The sequence below is a fragment of the Urocampus carinirostris genome, chromosome 5, assembly GCF_059441175.1.
Source record: "Urocampus carinirostris isolate Australia breed hairy pipefish chromosome 5, RoL_Ucar_1.0, whole genome shotgun sequence".
Taxonomy (NCBI): domain Eukaryota; kingdom Metazoa; phylum Chordata; class Actinopteri; order Syngnathiformes; family Syngnathidae; genus Urocampus; species Urocampus carinirostris.
The window spans coordinates 19011080-19037161 of NC_142353.1; the positions used below are offsets into that span (position 1 = coordinate 19011080).

Here is a 26082-nt window from a genome sequence, read left to right on the forward strand (position 1 = left end):
TGATGGGGAAATAACAAAAGGATGGCAGCAATGTCCGAAGGAAAAGAAAAGGAGGAAAGTACAACAAAAATCAAACAAATCCCTCTCTCTGATTCAGCACCTATAAACTAGAAACTATGTGATGGCTTAAGAAATGACGAATTTTGTGTTTGTGTTGAATTTATAGCAGCCTGGTAATCCTGGGAGATGGATTACCACTTGTGAGGCCTCTTTCCAAGGTTTTTCATTTTCCTCGTGCGGATGTTTTTCATGCCCGCATGTTGGTTTAAGACCAGGGGATGGTGTCATTGTAACCTGTGCAGTCCATTTTTGTGATTAAGGGCGTCAAAAATAAATATGTTTGACTAGAGTCTCCTTGCACTTGATCGTCATAATAAATGGACCCAAGCTTGTTTGAAAAGAACAATTATGGACCTTTAGGATTTGTATTTGAGGACCCCTGTTCTAGGGTTAACTAAACTAATTTATGCACCGTGTCACTTTGCATTTTCAGTTGGAAAAATGACACCGTATTTCCCCAAAAAATTTTCCCCTAAAGTGCTAAATTGTCAGGTCTCAAGTGCTTCAAAAGCTCCGTCACTACCAGATGAAAACAGTAGCGGCCATTTTGTGAAGGAACTTTAACACATGCACAAAAATCCTTTTTGAAGTCTGGTTTTCCTTCTGCTTGTTTTTCTTCTCAGGCCAACCATCATCCAGGGCATTGCTCAGGGCCAAGCAGCAGCAGCAGCACCAGCAACAGCCACAGCCTGCCCCTAAAGGAGCAAAGGGTACAGCGGGCCGGGGGTGTGCAGTCCACTCCGCCGCTCGCAGGGGGCCTCGCTGATGTCCTCGCTGATATCCCCGCTGATGTCCCCTGTCACCTGCCAGCTCCCTCTCCATCCAGGCAGGAAAATCACAGCTGTCCTACGAACGTGGTCCACCGTCCTTTTATCACTGCTGCCCAGCCTCTCATCCCCTATGAAGAGAGGGTATCGTCGTCGTCCGAGTCCCTTGGGGGAAACTCGGCATCCCGCAAAGGAGAGCATCACCACCCATGCCTCATCCCCCGGGCAGTCGGCACCTCCTCCTCCTCCAGTCTCCAAAGCCTGACGAGCAGGGGGAGCAGCGCATCTCCTTCTGGGCTCAACTCCACCCCGACCCGAGCTGCCTCCTCCACCTCCTCATCGCCCTTCACAGGCCGCCTGGGGCAACCGCCTCGGGGCCCGCTGTCCCTGCACAGCTACTCTCGCAAAAACGTCTTCCTCCAGCACTCTCTGCACTCCGCCGACCTCCAGGCGCTCACGCAGAGAGACGCTTGATCACAAGAAGACGTTTTGTTTGCTCTTTTCGAAAAAGAAAGGCAATTGACGAAAAGGGAAGGCTGCGTGAATACACCAGAAATCCACGCACAACTCCCCTGGATGTCGTTTACACTGACATTTTGTACACATGCACCTACACACCAATGCCAATATCTTTACCCATTTCACTCCCTCATCAGTCTAAAGCAGCGGTGGGCAAACTACGGCCTATGGGCTACATGCAGCCCGTGAGGCTTTTTAATCCAGCTCGCAAAATGTTAAACATAAAATGATACACCATATTTATTTGCGCACAGAATACTCTCGTGTACAACACGCACCCTTAATTTATTCCGTATAAAATTTTGTTTCACTTTTCTCAACTCAAACTAGTTATTGTAAGTGACAAACGTTCTTGAATACACACAACCATGATGAAAATAATTTATTGACAACGTAAACGTACACATTACCAAAATCAAATTTACCCAAATGATTTAATGTCCTTCAAATCAGATTAATCATCAGTTACATCAAAGAGTTGTTTCCCTTGTCATGCTATTGTCGCTTTGAGGACGTCGTTGTGTTCTCCATTTTCCAACATTGGTCTCTAGTACAGTGTATTTTTGGCTAGGTGCTCGATTTTTATCGATTTCATCATAATCTGCAACTTTAAGCTTCAAAGAAGAATCGTATACAGAAAGTTTCCTCTTTGTAGCGTGAGTTGGCATATAAAGGGTGACAATTTATCATTTATTAAAAATACAATAATAATAATAATAATAATAATAATTTCCTTTGTATTGTCATTCTTTGTAACAATGTACACAGAACGAAATGTCGATACACCTGACCCGTTGTAGCGAGTCGATGCAGCCGCAGCCAGAGGGCGCCGCCATTATACCAATTAGGTATGTCTCGGTGGAGGCGCGAACCAGCGACCTCCCAGTCTCAAAGCGGGCACACTACCATCTAGGCTACTGAGCTGGTAAAAGAAGACTGGATTGAAACTTCTTAACTTTAGGTATTTTTAAATTCGCAAAACATTATATTTCAGTGTGGGATAGATGAGGCAAGGAAAGAAATGAAGGGAAGCCCCTTCTCTGGGCACATACCATGGAGAATTACCGTACTTATTATAATACTCCCACGCAATAATTTGGATCTTGTTACTAAAAATAGACCTTTAGTGTCTTGTGGGTCGAAAGATGTGGTTGTATTCAATGTTTTGCATTTCTGCTCAGGGATATTTTCGACTAATTAATCAATGCGCAAAAAGTGGTAACCATAATATACTATGTAATATACTAATGAATCTATGTAACCCCAGCTCTCATGTTCAGTTCTTTTTTTAAGTAAGAGAAAAGTGCATCATACACAAATAATTATGGTCCATAATATAAGGAGGGTTGTACTAATAAAAATGTGGTTATTCAGTGCCACTTTTGTCACCTGGGTCCCCAACATTCAAAAAGCTGGCTACTACTATTCCCGTTCTTTTTTTAATCATGTATTGTAATTTTTTATTAAATCACTTAGCAATTTAAAAAAAAAAATGTTCTGAGCTAGCTGTAATACATTTTGAGTTTTTCAATGCAAATTATTCAATTAAAGTGTCAAAAAGGTCATTCGTTTTTTTAGTTTGCTTTATTTCAGTTTTTCGAAACCAATTAGAATAGTTTCATTGTAGACAAAAAAGAAAACAACATAAAATGTCTACATGTTTATTCATAGCTACATTTCCTTAATGCTATTCTATACAGACCTATCTCCCTTATTTTGTCTGTTTTTATTTATTTTCAGAATGTAATGTAAAGTAACTATTTGTTTTCCTTTGTAGAGGATTTGCACAGCATGCACTTACTTTTAGTAATTATTTAGATGACTACTTTTTACTTCTTCTTGAGTATTATTTTTCTTTAGTAACAGTACTTTAACCGGAGTAACCCACTTGCACACTGCAGTTCGGTGCCTAAATGCACGCTTCAGCACCAAAGTTATATTATTCACATAACTCCACCATAAAGAATATACTTACGAAGCAATCAGTTTAACTCCAAATCACTAAATCCAAAAATACTTTCATCCTCAATGTCACGGTAGGAGATGCGCCGCTTTCTCTTTCCACCTCTACATCGCTTACGTCAGACGTAATTTCCGCTTACAAGTTTTACAAACTTCCTTTCTGCCTTTCGTTTGCATAGTTCACTCTTTGCATCTTGTAATCTGCAGTATACGATTTTCTTTCGTGCTATGTCGTTTCATTTCGCTGCTCTTCGCCAAAATAAGCACTTTGTCGGCAAAGGGTTCATTTTGACGCTGCACTTCTAAAACACACTTGATCTGAAGGACTTGGCCCGAAGTAAACCAGAGTATGAGCTTATATATCCGGCTGGATTTTATAGACCGATCTTACCTCTAGCCTTCTTTATCCTTTTTCCCCATGTATTGCCAAAGTATTTGACCCAAGACCGTACTGGTAGATACAAAAAGATATATTATAGATAGATTATACATTTTCTTCCTCCTGGCCCTTTTTCCAATTTTTTTCAATCCAATGTGGCCCGCAACTCAAAAAGTTTGCCCACCCCTGGTTTAGAGAAACACACTCTCTTTGAATGCATTCACCCACTGGTAGGTTGTGATCTGACGAAATCAAAGGGGTGGAAACTGAGCCGATATCCACCTGAAGACGAGCACGATGGAACTCCTTTGACATTTTGTTCATCTATTTTCCACAAAACGCAAACACGCAATGTGTCAGCGCTCCCACGTGGTGTCATGCTGACAGTTTGGACGTGCTGACACCCACAAATGCTTACTACAAAATACACACACGCTCAGTTATGGACAGTGAACAGAAAGCATGACAAACTTCAAGCGATTTTAAATATTTCTTGTTAATTTATTTCAACCTTTTTGCTGCTGGATGAAGTGAGGCTGTCGTCGTCGTCTCACATTGCCAAATGTACACTTCGCTTCCTGGCACTTTTCCTCCATTCATCCGTCCATTCCTCCTTTTTTTCATCCGCTTTGTGAAGGGTGCTGACATGAAAAGGGATATACTACAGGGGAGCTTCATGGTTTTTTTCTAATATAATTCAATCACATCTACCGTAAATTCCGGACTACAGAGCACAACTGATCAAAAGCCACCTACGCAATTTAAAGAAGAAACTCAATTTGGTTTTTGTACAAGCCTCAACGGATTTTAAGAAAATGAACTCATTCACATTCAAGGTAAATTATAGTCTGGTAAAAGATGAGCAGTAAATTTGATAAAAGTAAACAAAAACAAACCTTTAAAAGCCCTCCTAAAAATTTACCTCGAGTCTCATCTTGAAAATACATCCTATACGTACATTTCTGGTATGCTCTTCCAAAAGTGAGGACTAGTTAGTTGTAGTCACTTTAGAATAGGAATGGGCAAACTTTTAGCATCCGAGTAGTAAAAGGATAGCTATGATGACTTTTGTAAAAGTATTTTTTTTCTTGTGGTTTTATGTTTTTCAAGTTTTTGCCTTCTTTTCTTCATGTTTCCATGTAATTAGGAGCACGTTCGTTTATTTGTTTTCTTCTTCCAGAAAAAAAAAATCCTGGATATGTAAGAACATAAATTAGCCTTTCACATATGGTAAACTCTTTGAACCAACTTACCTGCATACGTTAACTTCTAAAGCAAACTATGGCCCTCAGATATTTTAATCTGGTCTGCCAAACGAAAATAGTAAAAAATGAAATATTTATAATATAAATAATACTGTAAAAACAAATTGGTGCCAGTCCTGACCCCTGTGTCTTTTGGTGCGTCTTCCCTCCATTAAAAAAATGGATGTTCCACGAATTATCAAGGTGTACTGCGTTCAAGGCCAACATTCAAAAGATGGCTATTTTTTACCCTTTATTTGCTATTGTTTGTAATCATTTTTTTTAAATATGAGGGTATTTGTCAAATTTCATGCAAGAAAAAAAATTGAGTTTGCCGTATTGCATTTTGTGTTTTTTAATGCATATGATCAGTTTTAGTGCTTAGAAAAAGAACCCAATATAAGATTATTTTGACTCTGCGTGTTTTAAAACCAAATCGATGAAATAAATCTGTAGAATCTGTAGATATCTGCATATATATTTATTTATAAATTCCTACAGATCATTTTTTTCCATCTTATATGTATTACATATATATTATTTTAGCATTTTTGTTTGCAATATAAATATCTTTATAATTAAAACAAATTATTTTCAAAAATAGCAAATGCAGAAATGAATAGCCAGCTATTGGAATGTTGGCCTTAAGCGCTGTACACATTAATACTCTGTAATTTTTTTTATGGAGGGAAAAAACACGGAGGGACCCTGGGACCAAGACTTGCACCAATTCCATTTTTTTTTACAATTTTTCTATGTATTATATATACTACTATTTTCGTTTGTCAGGCCTAAATAAATAGCCGGGTCATAGTTTGGTTGAGAAGTTAACCAAGTTGTTAAACAGGCGGTCTGCGGGCCAGATTAGGCCCGCTAAGGGATTGAATCCGGCCTGCTCAGAGAAGCGCAAGAGAAAAATGAGCTGCAGGTTGAAACATGTACACTTGATGTTGCCAAAGCCAGGTGCCTCTCACAGATGCTGTGCTTGTATTTCTCTCTCTCTCTCTCCTTCCCTTTTTCTCTCACTCTCTCTCTCTCTTTCACTCCCTCTCTTTTTCTTTTTTATGTTCCTCTTTGTCTCTTTTTCTGTGTCTTTTCACCTTCTTTTGCTCTCTCTCTTATCTCACTTTCTCTCTCTTGCTTTCTCCTCTCTTTTCCCCCTTCTCCCTTTCTCTCCTTCTCTTTTCTCTTTCTATTTCTCTTTGGATTTTGTTCTCTCTTTCCACTCTCTCACTATTTCTCATTTTATTTATTTTGTTTCTCAAGCTCTCTTTCTCTCTTTTTCTCTCTTTTTTTCCCACCCTGTCTCTTTCTCATTTTCTTTTTTTCTTTCTCTCTAATCTACTAGCCCGGCACCTGAGAGAATGTTCTGTCGTGCGGCCCCCCGAGTTAAAATGGGTTCGACACCCCTGGTTGAAACGGTTTACCATATGTGATGTTTGATATCCAGGCTTTTTTTCTGGATCTAGGGAAAGAAAATAGCAAAATGTAATGTTAAAACAATTAACATAGTAACATTAAGAAAATCAGGCAAAAGCTAAAAAAGAAATGTAAAATAATCTGGGGACAAACTGGCAAAAAACGACTATATTTGATCAAATCTTGTTTTTTTTTTAAACAAGGGATACAAACACAAAACTATTGTTTGTGCATGAGAACATACTAGGTGACGATATAACATAAAACCAAATCCATCACTATAACAACTTAAAACACTGAAAAGGAACAGTACTTCGACATACCCAGGAAAGAGCAGATGAAGTAAATCATAACTAACATTCTAGTACTGCTTTATAATACCAAAATGGCAGGTTAGCATTTTGACATGGGTGTCTATTGTACTTAAGTCATCACTGTAGGAACACAATGAAACCATGTCAGAAACTAAATGCCCTCTGCAGAATTTCATATAATTGACTGTTTCATTGAATAGAAACCTTGATTTAGAAAAAGGTTTTCCGCCGCCATTACACTCACCTGTAATAAATTGAAAGTTTTGACGTTTTCTAATAGTGCATCAATCAAATAAACTTTTGTAAGTAATTATCAAATTCCTTTTTTCCCTGTTATAGTTGAAACAACTGATTCAATGATTGATGTTTTACTTGGTTCATGAACAGAATCCTCTTCTGGTGCGGAACAGATCTTACTGTATGTTTTGCGCAAAATGGCAAAAGTATACAAAAGTTATTGACAAAATAAAACTTGCCTAACATTTACATTGACCAATACCTTGAACTCGAAGTTTACCCTGCCCCCGCCCCTTGTTCTTTGATCTGAAAATAGAACATTGCCTCAGAAGGTTGGGTGGGTTCCACGTCTGCTTTAATATCGCAGCCATAGAATTGGTGAGTTTATTAAAGGGACAGTGTGTATTATTTGGCGCCTCCTGGTGGTAAAAAAGTTTAATTTATTAAAAAAAACATTTTGATGGAATTTTCCTTTTTTTATTATTATTTTTTTTAAATCACTTAGCAATTTAAAAAAAATGTTCTGAGCTAGCTGTGATACATTTTGAGTTTTTCAATGCAAATTATCAAATTAAGTTTTTTACTTCTTTTTTCTGCCTCTTTTCCTTCCCTTCTTTTTTCATTTTCCTATTTTGCTTCCTTTTTTCCCTCTCCCCTGTTTTTCCTTTTTTCTTATTTCCCCCCTTTTTTGCAAAAAGCTTGGCAGAAAAATGAGAAGCAAAATGGCGCATTCTGGTGACTTGGATTCTGTGATTTTTATTCTTCCTTGTATTTTTAGCACTCATTTTTGTTGCAATACACCATACAGTAACATCTAGTGGTTAAATAATAAATACTCGGCATTGAAAACCAAGTCGAAGACAGTTTTTTGTAGTAGCAAGTAATTGCCTCTCATTGTTGACCACTAGATGTCAGTGTATTGTGTTAGGCAAATGAAAATGAATACTACAACACACAAGGAAGAACACAAACTACAGAGACACAAAGAAAACAAACCATTTTCTGCCTTAATTTTTCCCCAGCCTTACACAAAATTTTAGTTTTTTAGCAGCAATGTAGGCACAGTCATGTCAGTTCCCTGAGGGTATGCCTCATGTTATGTACAGGGTTTGTACAGGTGCTTGAAATCCTTAAAAACGTTTGAAGTGCTTGTAAATTATTGCCATGTTTCTCAACAAGTCTTCTTAAAAAATGACACACACTGCACTTTGGTGGCTTCGGTTTGACATTGAAGTTTGACAATGAAATTATTTATCTCTCGTGATTGACTGCAGCTGACATTAGTGTGTACGACATTCTCTTTTGAAGCATCTTTGACCCCTACGAGTCACACTTAAGAGGACAGGTACATGCAACACAAACAGGTGAAATGAAGTTAGCTTTTCCCAGTGTTAAAATGTAATAGAAAATAACTTCCTGCAACTGAAAATCTTTCCCCAACACCTCTATTTGGAGAATTTTGTCTTAAAAACGGATATATATTCACAATTTACTCAAGATCTCAAATTCATATGACTTGATAAATGCACACTTGGGATCAAAAATCGCACATGTGAATCTCAGACATATTTATATCTCTGCGAAAAACATGTTTCACACTGGATTTTTTTCTTTAAATGGTTCTGGAAAAATTGAAAGATTGACTTTGAAATTCCTTAAAAAGTTCTTAAATTTGGCAATATTAAAGGCGTACAAACACTGTATGTAAAACAAATACAACATTCTTGACCTGACATTAAAAAAAGCACATTTATAAGATAGTTGGTATATTTTTGTTTATTATTTTTAACAATTACGAAATGTTCGAAACACTAGGTGGCACAAAGTAATGCACAATGTCCATTTAAATCTTTGTAGTTAGCGAAACCCAACCCCATCTGCCACGCTCACCCACTAAACTTACCTCTTAACTCATTGGCTCCACATGCTGCTCTTCATTATCACCTTGATTTAAACATTTTTGTCAATATTCCATATCATCAAAGACTTTAAAATCTTTGTCTGAGAATATTTGATTTGATTTTTTTCTTATTTTATATGATGGCCTTGTTTTTGTTTCTCGCCATCAAAAAGCCAACGGACAATCACATGGTGGAAAAGACAGTCACAAATATGTTGATATTATGAATGAATCAAATCTAATTTATTATTTGAGCTTTGAATGTTTTCTTTTTTTTTTTCAGTTTTGCTCGGTAATCACTGTTTGAACTGTAAATAAGTGTACATTATGATTTTTATGAGGAGTTGTGAACAAAAGACCATCCACAGGGCTGTAAGTCGGCATTTCCGATTATCGGAGCAACAATCATTGCAGATAATCGTAGAATTAGCTTCTTTGTTTTTGCTCTCCGGAAGTTTTTTTGCACTTTAGCTAGTGCGACCTCAAAACACAGACAAGATGCTCCAAATGTTGGGGATATGCGTTTTGAAGATTGATAATCAAAGCCTCTCACTTGTAAACGTTATACCCTTGGAAAGTCGCCATATATTTAATACGCCCATTCTAAAATTTGTATTTGTCATCCCACATTTCTACAGGGTTCATATGAGTGCTTGAAATGCTTGAAAATGCTTGAATTTCTAATGTCGGGTTTTTAAGGTTCTTGGCTGAAATGCTTGAAATTGTTGCCTCGTTTCTCGGCAGTCTGACTCTATAGACTACGCATTAAATGAAGAAAAATACAACTTAAGATTAATTGACTTTCTTTAGCTTGCACCCACCTTAAACACATTGTTAGTGTTAGTGAGATCAATAATAAATAATAGTGATGATAGTGACAATTATTCAATAATTTTTCTTACTAACAATATATTAATGTATTATTCCTTCTTTGAAGATCATGAGGTTTCCCACAATCCATGCGCATCATATACAAAACACGGCGGTGACGTCTGAAAACATTTCAAATGCCCTTATAGAGAAGAAATTGGTCGAGGTTTTTGTCAACATCATTCATATAATATAGGGGTGGCAAACACGTGGCTCTAGAGCCGCATGCGGCTCTTGGCCTCATCATATCTTCTATATACTGCGGCTCTTTGCCTTGTTTCATGTTTAGTTTTTTTTGTGTGTATTGAGGGTGGACACTTTCCTTGAAATCAACACAAGAACAATACTTGTATTGTAAGGAGAGTAGTGTGTTATGGGAAATAATATGTTTTTAATTGTGTGTGTTTGTGTGTGTGTCTGTCATGGCAGGTCAGTGTGTGGTGTTGCTCTTTGACTCTCACAGTTAAAAATTTCAGCTCTTTGTGTTAAACTTGTTCGCCACCCCTGATATAATACATAAAAGGAGCAAAACAGTAGGTTTTATGGGGAGGCGGGTGGTCGATGCCTTAACTACATAGGTCGTAGGGGCACCATTTCCTGTGATGTGTCTTGGGCAAGTAAAGCCTAGTGGCACCCATCCCTCTCCAGGCCAAGGTTTTATGGTACTTGATTTAATATTTACATCATATTCACAACATTTCAACTTTTTCACCCAAGGTTCTCAAATATTACATCTGATTTAAACATATTTGAAAGTCATCAAAATTGCAACACTTCTCTTTCCGTACCCCCAGCATCAGGTTGCTAGAGTTTCCTTTAATTATCGGGGAACGATAACAAGTAAATGCAATGTGGTCCAACAATGCGGCAACCAACAATGACAACCACACAAAAAGACACAATTGCAATCTGGCACTATTCTCCCTTCGGTTGTCCTGGTTATGTCGTCCAGAAATATAGGGCTCACACGTTACGTAATTTAGCCACCGGCTTAAAATCCAATGTGGCTTGTATAAAGACAAAATTGAGTTAGAGTCTCAAATTTGAGCATGCGGCTTTTAACCCAGTGCACTTTTAGTCTGGAATTCACGGTAGTTTGTTCTCATCAATCAGCCATCCCCCACCAAAATAGGACACACATCATCTCCATTTATTCTTGCAATTCTCCCTTTCAAATTAGTCCCATGCTATTCAATTCAGTATGTCTCGCTTATGACACGCTGTTGTGGGATGGCATTTTTGAGGCTTTTAACTCTGTGTGCTCTTCGAAAACACCGTCCCACGGCACCGCAAGAGCTACACGTTTGGTTCTTATTTGTCGATATTTCCTTTTAAACAATGCACATCGTGTGAGATGAGCAGCACGTATTGATCCCACAGCTACGTGTGAACAGCATGATTCTAATTTGGCATGTCTTATTTCTAAAAAGCATGATCATTTCCATTCCGCTGTTTGATTGGAAAGTTGTGAGTTGAGATACACAAAGTAGATATACCATTTAAATCACACTCTATTGTGGGATGACATTTGCATTGTGTTCATTGTACAAAACTCATTTATTATGACAATAATTTTGAAAGAAAATGAAAGCCTTTATCATCGGTATGGTAAGACATAAATACACGCTGCTGTGGGACGGCGGTTCTGCCGCTCATTCCCTACATTTTTAGCATCTCTTCATTTAAGCTAAGAACAGGGTTTGTAAGGGTGCTTCAAATACTTGAATTTTAAAGCTTGAAAAGTACTTTCTCAACAATTCTGCTTAAAAATGATGATAACACTTCTCTCTGGTGGTTTCACTTTGTTATTGCATTTCTTCTTCCCTCGCGATTAACGTCAGCTGGCATTAGCTTGGATGGCATTGTCCTATGAAGCGTCACCGGGCAAATTGTAATAGAAAGAATTTCCTGCAACTGAAAATGTAAGCTACATATTTTTACCCAACCTCAATATGGGGAGAGATTTGTCTCAAAAACAAGTATATTCAGGATTTCCTCAAGATTTAAAAAACTTCGTCTGGATAATTGCACAATTAAATGTGAATAAAAATCACATGTGTAAATTGCAGATATATTTGTGTATCTGCAAAATATACGATTCACACTGGATTTCATCTTTTAATGGTACTGGAGGAATTGGAAAATTGGTTTTGAAAGTTCTTGAAAAAAAAAGGTGTACGAACCCTGCAAGAAGCGTGTATTGCTTGTCTTGCACTGCATCCTAAATCATGTCTTGTTTTTTTTTTCCTTTTTCAGATTTTTTTTGAATGACCAGCAACAAATCATGACATCCTCCATATTTTATATTAAAACCATATTTCCAGTGCTATCACATTCATAAGAACAGTTTTGAAACACAGATTTCCAAAGTTTTTAGTATATGTTAATGTAAGCTGCTTGGTTCCAGTTCAGGACGAATTTTGGGTCCTTTCTATCTTTGACCAAACATGATGTATGATATCATTTTGACCTTTGACAAAAAATATCAGATTGAATTATTTCTGTTGTATTTTGGGATTGGGTTATGGCACCTTTCATATTTTATCACAGAACATTTCGCTCCGCTGTCTCTGTTCTTATTAATATCTGAAGCCATTAAATAAATGAGAAAGAAATACTGAACTCATTTGATTTTGGAAGGATATGCTGACAATTTCTACATAATGTAAGTCAGCGACGTGCAGTGAGGTTTGTGTCTGCTGAAGGACAATCAAATTTACACATAAATGAACCTACATATCTTTATTATTGATTGGCAGCAATATATAAACTGTACCTAGGGAAAAAAGGATTCATTCATCCATCCATAATCTGCACTACTTCTCCTCAGTAGGGTCGCAGGGGTGCTTGAGTCCATCCCAGCTATCTTCGGGCAGAGGGCAGGGGACACCCTGAACTGGATGCCAGCCAGTCGCAGGGCAAAAACCATTTATTGTCTTACCTTAACGTGTAATATTTGACCACTAAATGGCGCTGTGTTGTCTGGAATTAGCGGGGGCCAGTGATACACGGCAGAATGCAGGGTAAACATGGCGCCGATGTAAGTGGGGATTCCACGGTGTAAAAGAAATACTAATTTCGCGACCTATAATTTTTATAAAAACTAACATCGGTATGATGTATTTTTGCCTGTTTTCAAATTATTTGTTTTTATCTATTTTTTACTGGTCAAGGCTTTTTGTACCCCTAGGAAGCCCTCAGTATTACACTATGTGCTGCTCCATTTGAATATAACAATCAATAAGTAAGTGATCCTCCATTATGAATAAAAGTCCATGCAATGAGAAAAAACATTCGGGATGGCTTCACTTGAAGTTCGCTTGCTAATACCACTGTATCACTAATTTTATTGTTTGAGACTGAGGTGTGTCCTCTCACTATCGCCCTCTGCCTTGAGGCAAGAAAATTGCGTGCCTCACTAAGTCTGTAGACTCTGAGCACAGGTATATGTTACATGCATATGGTCTTAATAATTTTCATAATGTGTGAAAAAAGCAACACATTTGAAAAATAAAATCCCAAAAATATTAAACACCCCTGTGGTGTGTCCTGGTGCCATCCACCCCTCTCCAGGCCAAAAAATGCAACATGGCCCAAATGCAGTAAAGCAGTAACATATATATCATATAAAATAATATTTTAATTGGTTTTCCTGTGTTTTTCAGACATAATATGTTTCATGATTATCTTTTTGAAATATGAATATCATTTTCTTGTATTTCGTAGTCTATTTGCTGTTGCACTGAAGTTTTCACTTCCTTTTGTTTTGTGTTTTAAGACATAATGCAAATAACAAATAGAAGTGACTTTAAAAAAAAAAAGAAATATGCATATAAAAATCTAAAAAGGTGAGAATAAAGAAAAATGTGCACACTATAGCCACAATCTAAATATTGCAGTTTTGTATTGATTTGTCAGAAGGCAGGGGTTTGGGAGGGGGTTGGGGCAGGGAGAGAGTTGATAGTCCTGACAGCTTGATGGAAGAAGCTGTCATTGAGCCTTCTGGTTCTAGCTTTGAGGCTCTGCACTATTTTTCCTGACCTCAGCAGTTTGAAGAGGCTGTGAGATGAGTTGGTGAGGTCACCTGCAATCCTGCGGGCTTTGCGGGTGAGGCGAAGTTTGTCCGGGAGGGGCGTGAGATGGACACCAACGACCTCTTCCGCAGCTCTCACGATGCTTGCGGAGTCTTTAGGGAGGACACGGTGGAGGTGGAATAACACAAGGGGATGCATCTGGTCAGGATCTTCTTGATGGTGCCTTGGTAGCACTTGCTATACCGAGTTTCCGAGGCATTGTTGTTGTTTTTTCTGCCCAAGGATGTGATATTTTGAAGGTCATCTTCTAATCAAGCACTCATCATAGTCCAGAAAATACTGTGATTTTCTATGACTGCTCAATAATTTGGTAAGTTTGCTGTTTAATAGAATAATTTGATTCCTTGTCATATTTTCAAAAGAACTAGGTTTTTAAGGGGAATCCGCCAGACTTCCTGCTCAGAAACATGCCTTGGTGACAAGACAGACTACAACTTTCCTTCCTGTCTGTTTGAATCCCACACTTAAGCTTACTGCAATTATAAAAAATTGTGTTACTGCCACACCTGAGCAGCATGCGTGCGCTCTTGTCTGTGAATCGCACTCGTATACACGCTTCACTGAAGCATTTCTGTAAATCACGGTGGATCTTTTGGCTCCATTAGCTGTGCCCCCTGCCATCTGTATCTTGTTGTCTATTTCACCTCTATTTGTCCCTCTTGTTTTCTACAACATTTGCAATCCATCAAAAAGATCCAAGGTATTTTTTTGAAAGCATTCTATCATACACCGTTGTTTTTGGATATGTGTTTTCAGATGGAATGCATACAGCACCGATGTACAGAACATAGGTTTTTGTTACCTATTCTTCTCATACATCTTCGCACTTCATTTCTTATAGGTTAACTATTGGAGACTTTCATTTGTGACCAGTTAGAGTGGAAAGCGCCATTTGGCCAAGGTAAGGTCTTGTGACTGACCTTAAAGGAGCTGAATGGAATTTGGAACTTTGTTACTGGTGCCCGCCACCTCGAGCTTGTGTATTCATTGCAGTATATGTGAAGCATGTGTGATGCCGCTAATGCCCCTGCAAGTACATGCATGTTGACAGACTTGAGACAAATGGAAAATTAAAATAAAACTAGGACGTTGGACAGGGATGCAAGAGCACAAAAATGATTCCTCACAAGGGATTTTTTTTTCTTAATAAAGGCAATAAGGGGACTGAATTGACCAACCCAACATGCAATGATCTAGTTCATTAGCAAAGGGCTAATGGATACGTTCGAGCAACTACCAGGATTGATACTGAGTGACAAGTGTTTAGTGTGTTCCTTTCTGTACACTGATCAGAGTAGATTTTCAAGGCAAGTCAAGTCATTTTTATTTGTACAGCCCTAAATCACGAAGAGTCTCAAAGGGCTTCACAGATTATTACAATATATTACACAGACTATTTTTCAGCCGACAAGAAGAGTAGGTTATTCATATGCTATGGAGTAGAAGTGAGTTTTAAGTTTAGATTTAAACATTTCCACTGAGGTTGCAGATCGGATCTCAGGGGGAAGAGCATTCCACAGCACCGGTGCCCGGATGGAGAACGCTCTCGAACCAGCAGAACACTTCTTTGCTCTTGGGATCACCAGAAGACCGGCACTCTCAGATCGTAGGCTTCGGACCGGGACATAGGGGCAGATCAGATCTGAAAGATAAGAGGGAGCAAGTCCATGTATGATTTTGTATAATACTAAGAGAACCTTGAAATCACATCTATGGCTAACTGGGAGCCAATGCAGGTTAGCCAAAATCGGTGTTATGTGATCGTACTTTTTTGTCCTAGTTAAAAGCCTCGCTGCGGCATTTTCTACTAGCTGAAGAGACTTGATTCTAGACTTCGGGAGACCAGAGAGTAGTGCATTACAGTAATCGAGACGGGAGGTAACAAATGCATGAATTATAATTTCCGCATCAGACTGAGACAGTATAGAACCAGAATCTAACCAATCTCGTATAAAAGTAGCAGGAGTAAGATATTTTAAATTAACACTTGTACGTATAAAAACATTTTTCTAGTGTTAAGGGAACCATACATAATTTGAAACTTTTTTAATCACAGCTGCAATCTCCTGGCTTGTGTCATTGTTGCACCCTCTGTCAAGCTCCTCATGATGCGCATGCAAGTACTTGCATTTCTTTGTGCTCAAATAAACTCTTTTGCATCTTATTTGGAGTTAGGCTTGGAGTTTGTACTCTGCTTGTAGTAGGCTTTTTATTACTTTCACCAACTTTATCCTGAAGGGAGAAATAAAAAAAAACCTGCGTGGACAACCATGACTGAATACCTCCAGCCCACTCTCCCCGGACTTAATTTTTTCCGCCTCGAAAAGCTTTGCTAAACGGAAGATAAAAGCAGGTAGGTGCTTTTGAGTTGTGGACATTTTAAGACTTGTCTTACTGAGTTAAAAAGATGGATGTCACTAAATATTTTGTGCCTTAATCGAGGAAAAGGGAGATGTTGATCTTAGGTCCAGCTCGAGACTTGTTCTCAAATACTGCTCTAAACCTAGACCAAAGTTAGATCTCTCAGAGTTCCTGGCTCAACAATTTTGGTGTCATATTCGATTCTAATCTGCCGCTTCAGTTACATGTAAAAATATTATGAAAAAGGTTCTCTTCCACCTTTGTAATATAGTGAATATTTTCCAGATGCTGTTTAAATTCGATGTTGAGATTATAATGCATGCGTTTATTACTTCACGGCTGCATTACTGTAATGTGTTGCCCTCTTTTCACCCGATGTCAAACATCAAATGTTGCAGCTTGTTCAAAATGCTGCAGCAATACTTTGGAGTAGGACAAGAAAGATTGATCATATGAGTGAAATTATTATATGAACTTTAGCTAACTTGTACTGCCTCCATGTCCGTTTAAGATGTGACTTTAAGGTTCGGTTACAAACATGCAAAAGTTTGCATGGACTTGCCATCTCTTATCTCTATGATTTCCCTCTATGTACCTGCTCGGTGCTTCTGCTTGATGAATGGTGATGTACTTGTGACTCCAAGAGCCAAGAAGAAATCTGCACACTCGAGAGCGCCATTCAGGCCCCGCTGCTGTGGAGTGCTCTGCCCACTGAGATAAGATCTGCTACCTCTCTGCTACCACACTAATATTCTATAGTATTATATAGTATACGTATTCCTGTCTGTGCTGTGAGCGTATGTTCAGTGTCAGGTTTGGAAGAGTGAAGTGCAATGAATGTGAGTGTGATTTTGACTCGAACCACCTCCCATTAGGGGAATGTCGCTTCGGTAAATAGATGTAATAGTTTGTAGTTTATGACTAATGCTGATCTCACACTTTTCTTTTCCTGTCCTTTTCGGCTTCTTGGCTGGTGGTGGTGTGAGGGAGCAAGATGAACCAGGACGAGTCAGCGGACCAGCACCTGGACTTGAAGCATGTTATGATCTGCATCCACCAGCTAGCTGAGATGGGAAGCTATGTTTATTGCTGGTGTTGACTAAGTTTTGTGTATTGTTCCCCAATGCATCATCTATTGCAGCCTGGTCATCCCGGAAGGGGTATTACCTCTTTGTTGTGGCCCCTTCTCAAGTGTTCTTATTTTCCTCATTCTCAGGTTTTTGAGTTTTTCCGTGCCTGCATATCGGTTTCAGATCAGAGGATGGTGTAACTGTGGCCTGTGCAGTCCTTTAAGACATTTTAGGGCTATATGAATAAATGTGACTTGACTTGTCATGTAGAAAATGGAGCATAAAGGCTTTTAAAATCAGTCGGGCATTGTTTACACAAACTTAATCGAGAAAATAGTCATAGAGAAAACTCAAACAACACACCCTACCATTAAACTAACCAGAAATTCTCCAGTGTGTTTTTGATATAAGACCACATGGTTTCAAGACTGTTTTTAGACTCTCGTTTGCGAATGTAGGTCAAGAAACGGGTCTTGGTGTCAAAGTCGCACAGTTTATCAATGCGTGGCAGCTTCACAAGACGTTTGGGTCACACTTGGGAATCGCGCTGTATGTCAGCGTGACAACATCTGTCTTGTTTACAGATTAGAGGAAGCGGAAAAGTAAGTCAAATCTCTACTGGGCTGCGCAGTGACGGTAACGAACGTGCCAAGCGATGGATTAGCACAGAGGGAGCTGAAAGGATGAGCGGAATAAATAAATAGAAAGAGAGAGAGAGGGAAGTGTGGCACTTTTCCTGTGGGCAGGCCCCAAAAGGCCCATTATTGTGTTTTTGTGAGTTTTGGAGGACAAGACCAAAGATGGTGAGTGGGCTGAATGGTGTAGTTCATTATCAATGTCTTTCAGAACCATCTGCTCCTTATAAACGGGTACTTTAAGTTCTACTTTTGTTTATTTAAACCCTCCTCCCGCTCAAGTTTAGAGAATAAACAGGTGTGCAAAACAGGTTCGTACAGTGACTGTTTTTTTTTTTTATCCGGGCAGGATTCGGTACACAGGAGCACAAGGTAGCGAAGCAACAATGGTAATACACAACCAGGCAAGGAGTCCACTAAATCCAAGCAGCAAGGGGATAGTCCAAAAGTTCGCCAGGTGTTTTTTGTCATCAGGATAAGGTAAGGGTTCGGTAGGCAGACAGAGAGACAGACAGACACTGAGTGCAGGAACATACCCATGCCATTCTGAAGCAAGGCCCTAAAATAAAGGGTTAAAACATGTCTACATGTACAAACAAACTCACCGAAAAGAAGGATGAAATTTCCCCAAGGCAATGTGAAAAAACGGAACAAGAAAGCCCCTGGACAAAAATATCTATCAAATTAAAAACACAGCCTATGAAGAGGATTAAGGACCTGGACCATTTGTGTACAACTGAACACAGATCTCATGTTAGATCATTTCCCTAGTTCATGTTATTTCTTTGTTCGATAGGATGTTGGTCATCAAATACCTAAACACAGAAGACACAGAAAAAGGCTAACGTCTGTAAGCATTTTGAACACTGGAATTTGGCCAATTTTATTGATACACAAGTAATTAAGTTATGTCCTGTGTGGGATACTGCCTCTGTTGGATGCAGTAATAAAAAAAAGTCATCAGTACAGTCACAAGTTACTTCATTTATAAAGTATTTTGGTTACCCCCAGGAGGAAAAATTGAGCATCCCATACTCTGTGCTCAAGACAGCACCACCATAACTGTATTCTGTTGTCATTTCTGGGTAAACATAAACAACCTTCAGGGATTGCCTCTACTGGATGGAGGGAGGTATGTGACTAGAATAGAATAGAATATACCTTTATTGTCATTGTTACAAAATGGGTTAACATATTGTGACAACGAAATTGGGCATGACACTCCAGTCCACACATTCACAGTGAGGTAAAAAAGCCAAGAAGATAAAGGAACAGAGAAGATAAGGTTATAAAACAAGAAGGATAAGGTTAGAGTTATAATTTATACAAAATATTTACACAAGAAATGTCGGCATGTAGGATGTTGCATACAGTTTGGTATTGTAATACAGTTTGGTATCGCAAGGGTTTGTGCAATTATGCATTTGGTGCAAAAATAGTCACCATAGTGCAAAAAATAGTCAATATATGCATTTGGTGCAATAAATAGTCATCATAGTGCAAAATAATAGTTAACATTGTGCAAGGTGAGCAGTAAACATAGTGCAGTCAACATGTGCAAGAAACATAGACATGAGTACCATTTTACGTTCGAATGAGGTAGTGTTTTTGCAAGAGTTTATCAGTTTTTTGTGCGGTGTCTGTTTAGGGTGGTAATGGCTCTGGGGAAGAAATTGTCTCTGAGTCTGTTTGTTTTTGTTTTGTGTCACCTGTAGCGCTTGCCGGAAGGCAGCAGGTCGAAGAGGTGGTGGCCGGGGTGAGAAAAGTCCTTGATGATGTTTTCGGGTCTGCTGAGGTAGCGAGAGCAGGCAATGTCCTCCAGACTGGGCAGAGAGCAACCGACGATTTTCTGGGCTGTTTTGATGACCCTCTGGAGCGTTTTCCTGTCTGCTGCTGTGCACCCAGCATACCACACTAGGCAACTTAAGAAATAGTACTCAAAAAACATCCCGAGGTAATTCGTGAACTGGTTTTATTAAGTAATGTAGTATCAACTGGTAACAGTGGAGATACAACATCTTATCAAAAATGTGTTTCAGCACTTGTTCCCGAGAAGTCGAGTTAAGTCACATTCATTTGTCTCAAAGGACTGCACAGGATTACAACTACACCATCGCCTGATCTTAAACCAACATGCGGGTAAGGAAAAACTCAAAACCTCGGTCGGCATGAGGAAAAATGAAACCTTGAGAAGGGGCCTCACAAGTAACAATCCCCCTTCCAGGATGACCAGGATGCAATAGATTTAGCACTGGGTAACAGTACACAGAACATAGTAAACATCAATAAAACAAAACAACAGGTAATATTTTGAAATTTGTCCAGAAAGTGCATGACAGCAACGACGCTTTAAGCCTGTAAAATAGTCCAAAAAGTCCTATACAGCAGCAACAGTATTTGCTTTCCAAGAACATGTTCCTTTGTTATGCTTTAGTCCTAACAATGGACATAGCACGGGCGAAATGTTGCTGTCCGCCATGGTTACGGAAACAGAACAGACCTCACCCCCAGCTGAACTACAAGGAATGATGTTATGAGAAGGGGAGGGCGAGTTCTCATGAGTTCTTGTCGGCAACTCATGGCTTGCTTGATCGGTTGTATCACATACGATCTCATTTTATCTGGTCTCATTCCATAAATTTACATGTGAAAAATGTAAATTTGTTCAAGGTTCTATGGAAAGAATGGTTTTATGCATACAGAGGAGAAGAATAGGGGGGAAAGAAGCTTCAGAAAATGTTAAATATTTGTGAGTGACCCCCTCATCATTTCTGAATTGATTGCCAAATTATAATGATGTAAGAAGCAAATATCACATGAGTTGTCATCGATAGTAGAAGCTTCCAAAGTCCTAAAAGCTTTGTCTTCAACTGATAATACCTATTTTCTTGTTTTTTTTCTTTTTCTTTTTTAATGTTTTGAGGTGATTTTTGTAGCAACATGCTTGAAAATAAACAATAATTGTGGAAAATCTATATCAATCATAACAAAATCATGGGTGTTGAGGCATATATAAAGTTACACTGTAAATGGAACATAAAATAACATGGTATTATTAGTGTTAGGATCTGGCATGCCACCTTCCCCCGGAGGGCATCAAGTGTGGAGCAAGGCGCACACCAATCTCTACACACCTGCCATTAGTTATCCAAAGACTTTATATTGACTGTTCAGACAGCACACTAGGTTGGGTCATTTCTTTTGCATCTGCTTCCCATTTCGGTCTTTGTTTCTGGCTTGGACATTGACAGGTATAATTTTGTCACTTCTTTTTTTGACCCCTTGTATGTTTGTTACTTTGTTCCTTGCATTTCCAGTTTGGTATTTGTTTGTGGTTTTTATATTGTCAGGGTTTAATTTTGTTTGAATACGGTATTTGTTTCGTGACCTTTTTTTTGTTATTTTGTTTCTGGTTTTGTGATTGATGGAGTGATGTGCTCCTCGATTGGAATCCCTTAGGCGTGTGCTGAGTATTTTAGATGAGTGGTTCCTTAACCGCGAGTGAAAGTGTGTGTTGATGACCTACGCAATGACGTTTGAAGCCCCGCATAGCGGGTGTACCACGTGACCAATTCAGGAAATTATTTGCAAGTTTTGAGTGTAGTTCTAAATAAAAGAGACAAAGTAACGCTGTGGATCCCCTACACTTCACCCGAGTCCAAAAAGTTGGGGAAATAACGTCTGACAATTAAAGATTTAAATAAGAATGAGTGAGCACTTTATTTAACCTCCCTATCTCACATTTCACTTGTTACACAAGCTCAAGCATAGACAAGCACAGAAGAATTCATGTTGAAACACTCTTCAAATACCGGTATTTATATTTTTGGTATTCAGAGAAAGATTTACTCTCTCTTATTTTAATATGTGCACCAAACATCCATCCATCCCTCCATTTTCTGTGCCGCTTATTCTCAGTAGGGTCGCGGGGGCTCCGGAGCCCATCCCCAGCTATCTTCAGGCAGTGGGCTGGGGACACCTTCAACTGGTTGCCAGCCAGTTGCAGAGCACACGCCTTGACTACATATCTATCTTTTTGGGGGGAAATATTATTTTTTTTTTTAATGGAAAAATGTTTCTTAAAAAAGCTAAAATGTATCTACCTTTCCCAATTTTTTTTTACATTATTTGATTTGTTTTACTATTTTTACAGTGCAATCTTCTTCAATCAGCTTCTTCCCTGAACTACCTCATGACCACATTATTAGTTCGCAAAAAGATAAAACAATTATAATAAACTGCTGCCACCCACTGATATGGATGAATGTTACATGGTTTATCAATGGAATAAAGCAAATATGATGAAAAATGGCTAGCTTTTTTGCAAAGATATCATTGGGCAATTTCCTGCGGTGTCTAATCTTAAACAGCTTCTTGAAACAAAATAAGTATTAAATATATTTCCCTGTACTACCTCATGACCAGATTAATTAGACTGGGTGGTTAAGTGTTTCCCTTAACCTCTAGGGTTGCAAGGGCACCATTTCCTGTGGTTTTCCTTGAGCAAGTACAGCCTGGTGGCGCCCATCCCTCTCCAGTCCTACGTATGTTTCCACCTTGTCTCGACCAGGGGACATTTCATGTGTTTTGCTGCCACCTATTGATGTAGATAATTGTTACAGTTACCTGGTTGATCAATGGAAGGATGTAAAGACACTGATCAATAGCTATCTTTTTTTAGAAGATAAAATGGAGCAGTTACAAAAGCTGGTTGAAAAACACTAGTGTATACTTTTAATATTTTCTAATGACAGGGCAGGATTTGATGTGTGAGCTGACTTTCATATTTTTTCCACTTCCCACTCTGGTCTGGACTTGAGTTGTGCGACTTGGACGGAAAGAAGGTGACTAACTCCCACCTCTGCTATTTACAAATATTGGCAGGACCATGGCATGGAAGCATGGAAGCATCACACGTTTAATAGGCTGCTTTGGGACTAGGGGATGCCGGCTTTTCTTACACTTTCGGCTTGGACTGGGGGGAGGGCGAGTTTAGCCTTGTGCTACAAACAGTCGAAAATGTGAATTGTTGGCGGATGCTCGTGGGTGAGAGGCCTGCAGCGGCTCATGAGGAAGTCACAGCAGCCTCATTTGCTGCATGATTATTGACTGTTGTGAGTGTGAGGGAAGCAAACAAACACACACACGCATTGCAGTGTTTTACACTTAAGACAGGAGCAAGTATGCAACCTGCTTATCCCGAGGTGGCCAACCCGGTCCTCGGGAGCCACATGTCCTGCATGTTTTGGAGGTTTCTCTGCTCGTGATGCCAATTTTCAGCTTGTTAGCCAGCTTTGTGAGAGCTTGATACTGAGCATACAGGAAGAAATTGCTAAATAAATTATTAATACCACACTTATTAAAGGGCTGAAATCTACGGATGCACGACAGGGTGGCTGTCCTGGGAAATTGTCCGGTTTTAGTGAACTGTCACTTGATGATCTCAAACAGGTGGTGAATGCGGCCAAACCGACAACTTGCCAGTTCGACCCGCTCCCAGGTTCACTTATTAAAAGTCTTTTTGGCGTCCTTGCAGTTGGCGCCAAAAGAGCGGGCACAGCTGAGTCACATAAGTAATCATGACATATATTTTGAAATGCCAAGAGTTAAAGCTTTCCAATGATATGTGGCATGACGTATTTTAGTGACTCTTGACAGCGTACAGACATCGTGTCTGTACGTGTCTGAGACACGTGCTTGCTTCTCAACAGTCTGACAACTTGTTGTTAAGGGGCGCACCTGATGAACCGGTGCGCCTTACGGTGCAGAAAATACGGTAGCTACAGTCACGGGTTACATTAGAAATAGAAATTATTGTTCCTCACCGGACAACCGACGCTTTACACTCAGCGCTCACGAACAGCCCCAACGGCGGCATCTTTTGAAGATCTCTACAAAGACTACAAAGACTTCAGCTAAGTCAAATGATTCAGCAAAGCTAAAATTTGGTCTTTTAAATATTAGAGCGCTTGCTCCTAAAGCTTTACTTGTTGATAACATTATTCGTGATTATAAACTTAACTGTATGGGTCTTTATGAAACTTGGTTACGCCCGGATGAGTATTTAGCGCTAAATTATGCTTCACCCCCTCACTACGCGAGTAACCATGTAGCACGCACATTGAAAAAGGGTGGCGGTGTCGCGCTCATTTCTGAAAAATCGCTCAAATTTAATCCTCGTACCTCTAATAATTACAAGGCGTTTGAGGCTCTTGTGATGCGGTCCTCTCTATTGTCAATTTATGTAATAACTATCTATCGCGCACCTGGGCCATACACAACTTTCTTAGACGAATTTGCTTTTGTCTGAACTAGTAACCTATGCAGACAAAATTATAATTATGGGGGACTTTAACATTCATATGAACTCCCCACTCAGTTCACTTACTATTGCGTTTAGGTCTCCAATTGATGCATTTGGTTTTAATCAACTGGTTGATTTGCCAACCCATAAAAATGGAAACACGCTAGACTTGATTCTGACTCGAGGAGTTTTAACCTCAAACATTATGGTGTTACCGTGTACTACCGTTATCTTGGATCATTATTTAGTTACATTTGAGGTGCTAGCTAAATGTAGTGTTAAAAAAGCTGAAGGATTTAGCGGACGCAATATAAGCACTGGCACAGTTTCTGAGCTCTTTGAACTCCTTCCTGGAGCAGTTGCGTCCTTTCCTCCATACAATGGCTCGATTGACTCACTCATGAATGAGTTCAATACCACCCTGACTAGTGTCCTGGATTTAATAGCGCCCATAAAGCTAAAATCACGTCCTAAAAGACGCACGCCTTGGTTTACTGATGAAACTAGAACCCTTAAACAAGAATGCAGGAAATTGGAAAGAAAATGGCGCGCTACCAAGCTTGAGGTTTTCCATCAAACCTGGTGTGACAGCTTGTTAAAGTATAAAGCGGCCCTTGCCTCTGCAAAATCGGCCTACCTTTCGAAGGTGATTGCGTCTCAAAAGAACAATCCCAAAGCCCTTTTTGACACTGTAGCATCGCTTACAAGGCAACAGACTATCGCAGATAGTTCGACGCACTCTGCTCAGGACTTAATGGTCTTCTTTACTAAGAAGATTCAATGCATACAGGAAGAAATTGCTAAATAAATTATTAATACCACACTTATTAAAGGGCTGAAATCTACGGATGCACGACAGGGTGGCTGTCCTGGGAAATTGTCCGGTTTTAGTGAACTGTCACTTGATGATCTCAAACAGGTGGTGAATGCGGCCAAACCGACAACTTGCCAGTTCGACCCGCTCCCAGGTTCACTTATTAAAAGTCTTTTTGGCGTCCTTGGACCTTCAGTTCTAAATATTATAAACATATCACTCTCCTCAGGTGTAGTTCCAGCAGCTTTTAAGTCCGCCGTTATTAAACCCACACTGAAACGACCCAACCTTGATCCAGAAATCTTAAGTAATTATAGACCTGTGTCAAACCTACCTTTCCTCTCTAAAGTACTTGAAAAAGTAGTGGCACAGCAGCTGAATGATTTCATATCCGAGAATGACCTTTTTGAATCTATGCAATCAGGATTCAGGGCTAACCACTCTACTGAGACAGCTCTGATCAAGGTAACAAATGATCTCCTACTGGCAATGAATTCTGGCGCTTCATCACTTTTGCTGCTGCTGGATCTTAGTGCTGCTTTTGACACAGTGCACCACAATTTCCTACTAGAACGGTTGGAAAAATTGATTGGTCTCTCAGGAACCGTCCTCTCGTGGTTCAGTTCCTACCTCTCAGATAGGACGCACTGTGTTAAATATGGTGAAATGACATCTGAGCCCTTTAATGTTACCTGCGGTGATCCACAGGGTTCAGTGCTTGGCCCCCTTCTTTTCAGCATTTAATGTAGGTGATATTATTCGCAAGTACAATATCAGCTTCCACTGCTACGCAGACGAAACTCAACTATATCTTCCGTTGGAGGAATCTCCCACACCAAACTGTGGAAATTTGGAGGCCTGCCTCATTGAGATAAAAGAGTGGATGTCACTCAATTTCTTGCGTCTTAACTCTGAAAAGACCGAAATGTTAGTCATTGGTCCATCTAAATGCCGTGACTTATTCTCAAAAACTGCTGTGAACATTGACAAATGTCACATCACACAGAGTGACTCAGTTAAAAATGTAGGTGTCATATTTGACCCTGATCTATACTTTGAAATGCATGTAAAGAAAATTACTAGAACTGCTTTCTTCCATCTTCGTAACATTGCTAAAATCCGTTCAATACTGT

General features: G+C 39.3%; 1 protein-coding gene across 2 annotated transcripts in view; it reads left to right on the forward strand.

The window, feature by feature from the left end:
- ccser1 (coiled-coil serine-rich protein 1) overlaps window positions 1-26082 on the forward strand; it is a 191597-nt gene that overhangs the window by 165006 nt on the left and 509 nt on the right. Inside the window, exon 11 of one of the 2 annotated variants that reach the window (XM_088336087.1) lies at window positions 684-6974. The exons of the other annotated variant lie outside the window; for it this stretch is intronic. Coding sequence (XP_088192213.1) covers window positions 684-1301 — 618 coding nt within the window. The 3' untranslated portion in view covers window positions 1302-6974. Of the gene's footprint in view, window positions 1-683; window positions 6975-26082 lie in introns of those variants that run through there. 2 annotated transcript variants of the gene reach the window in all.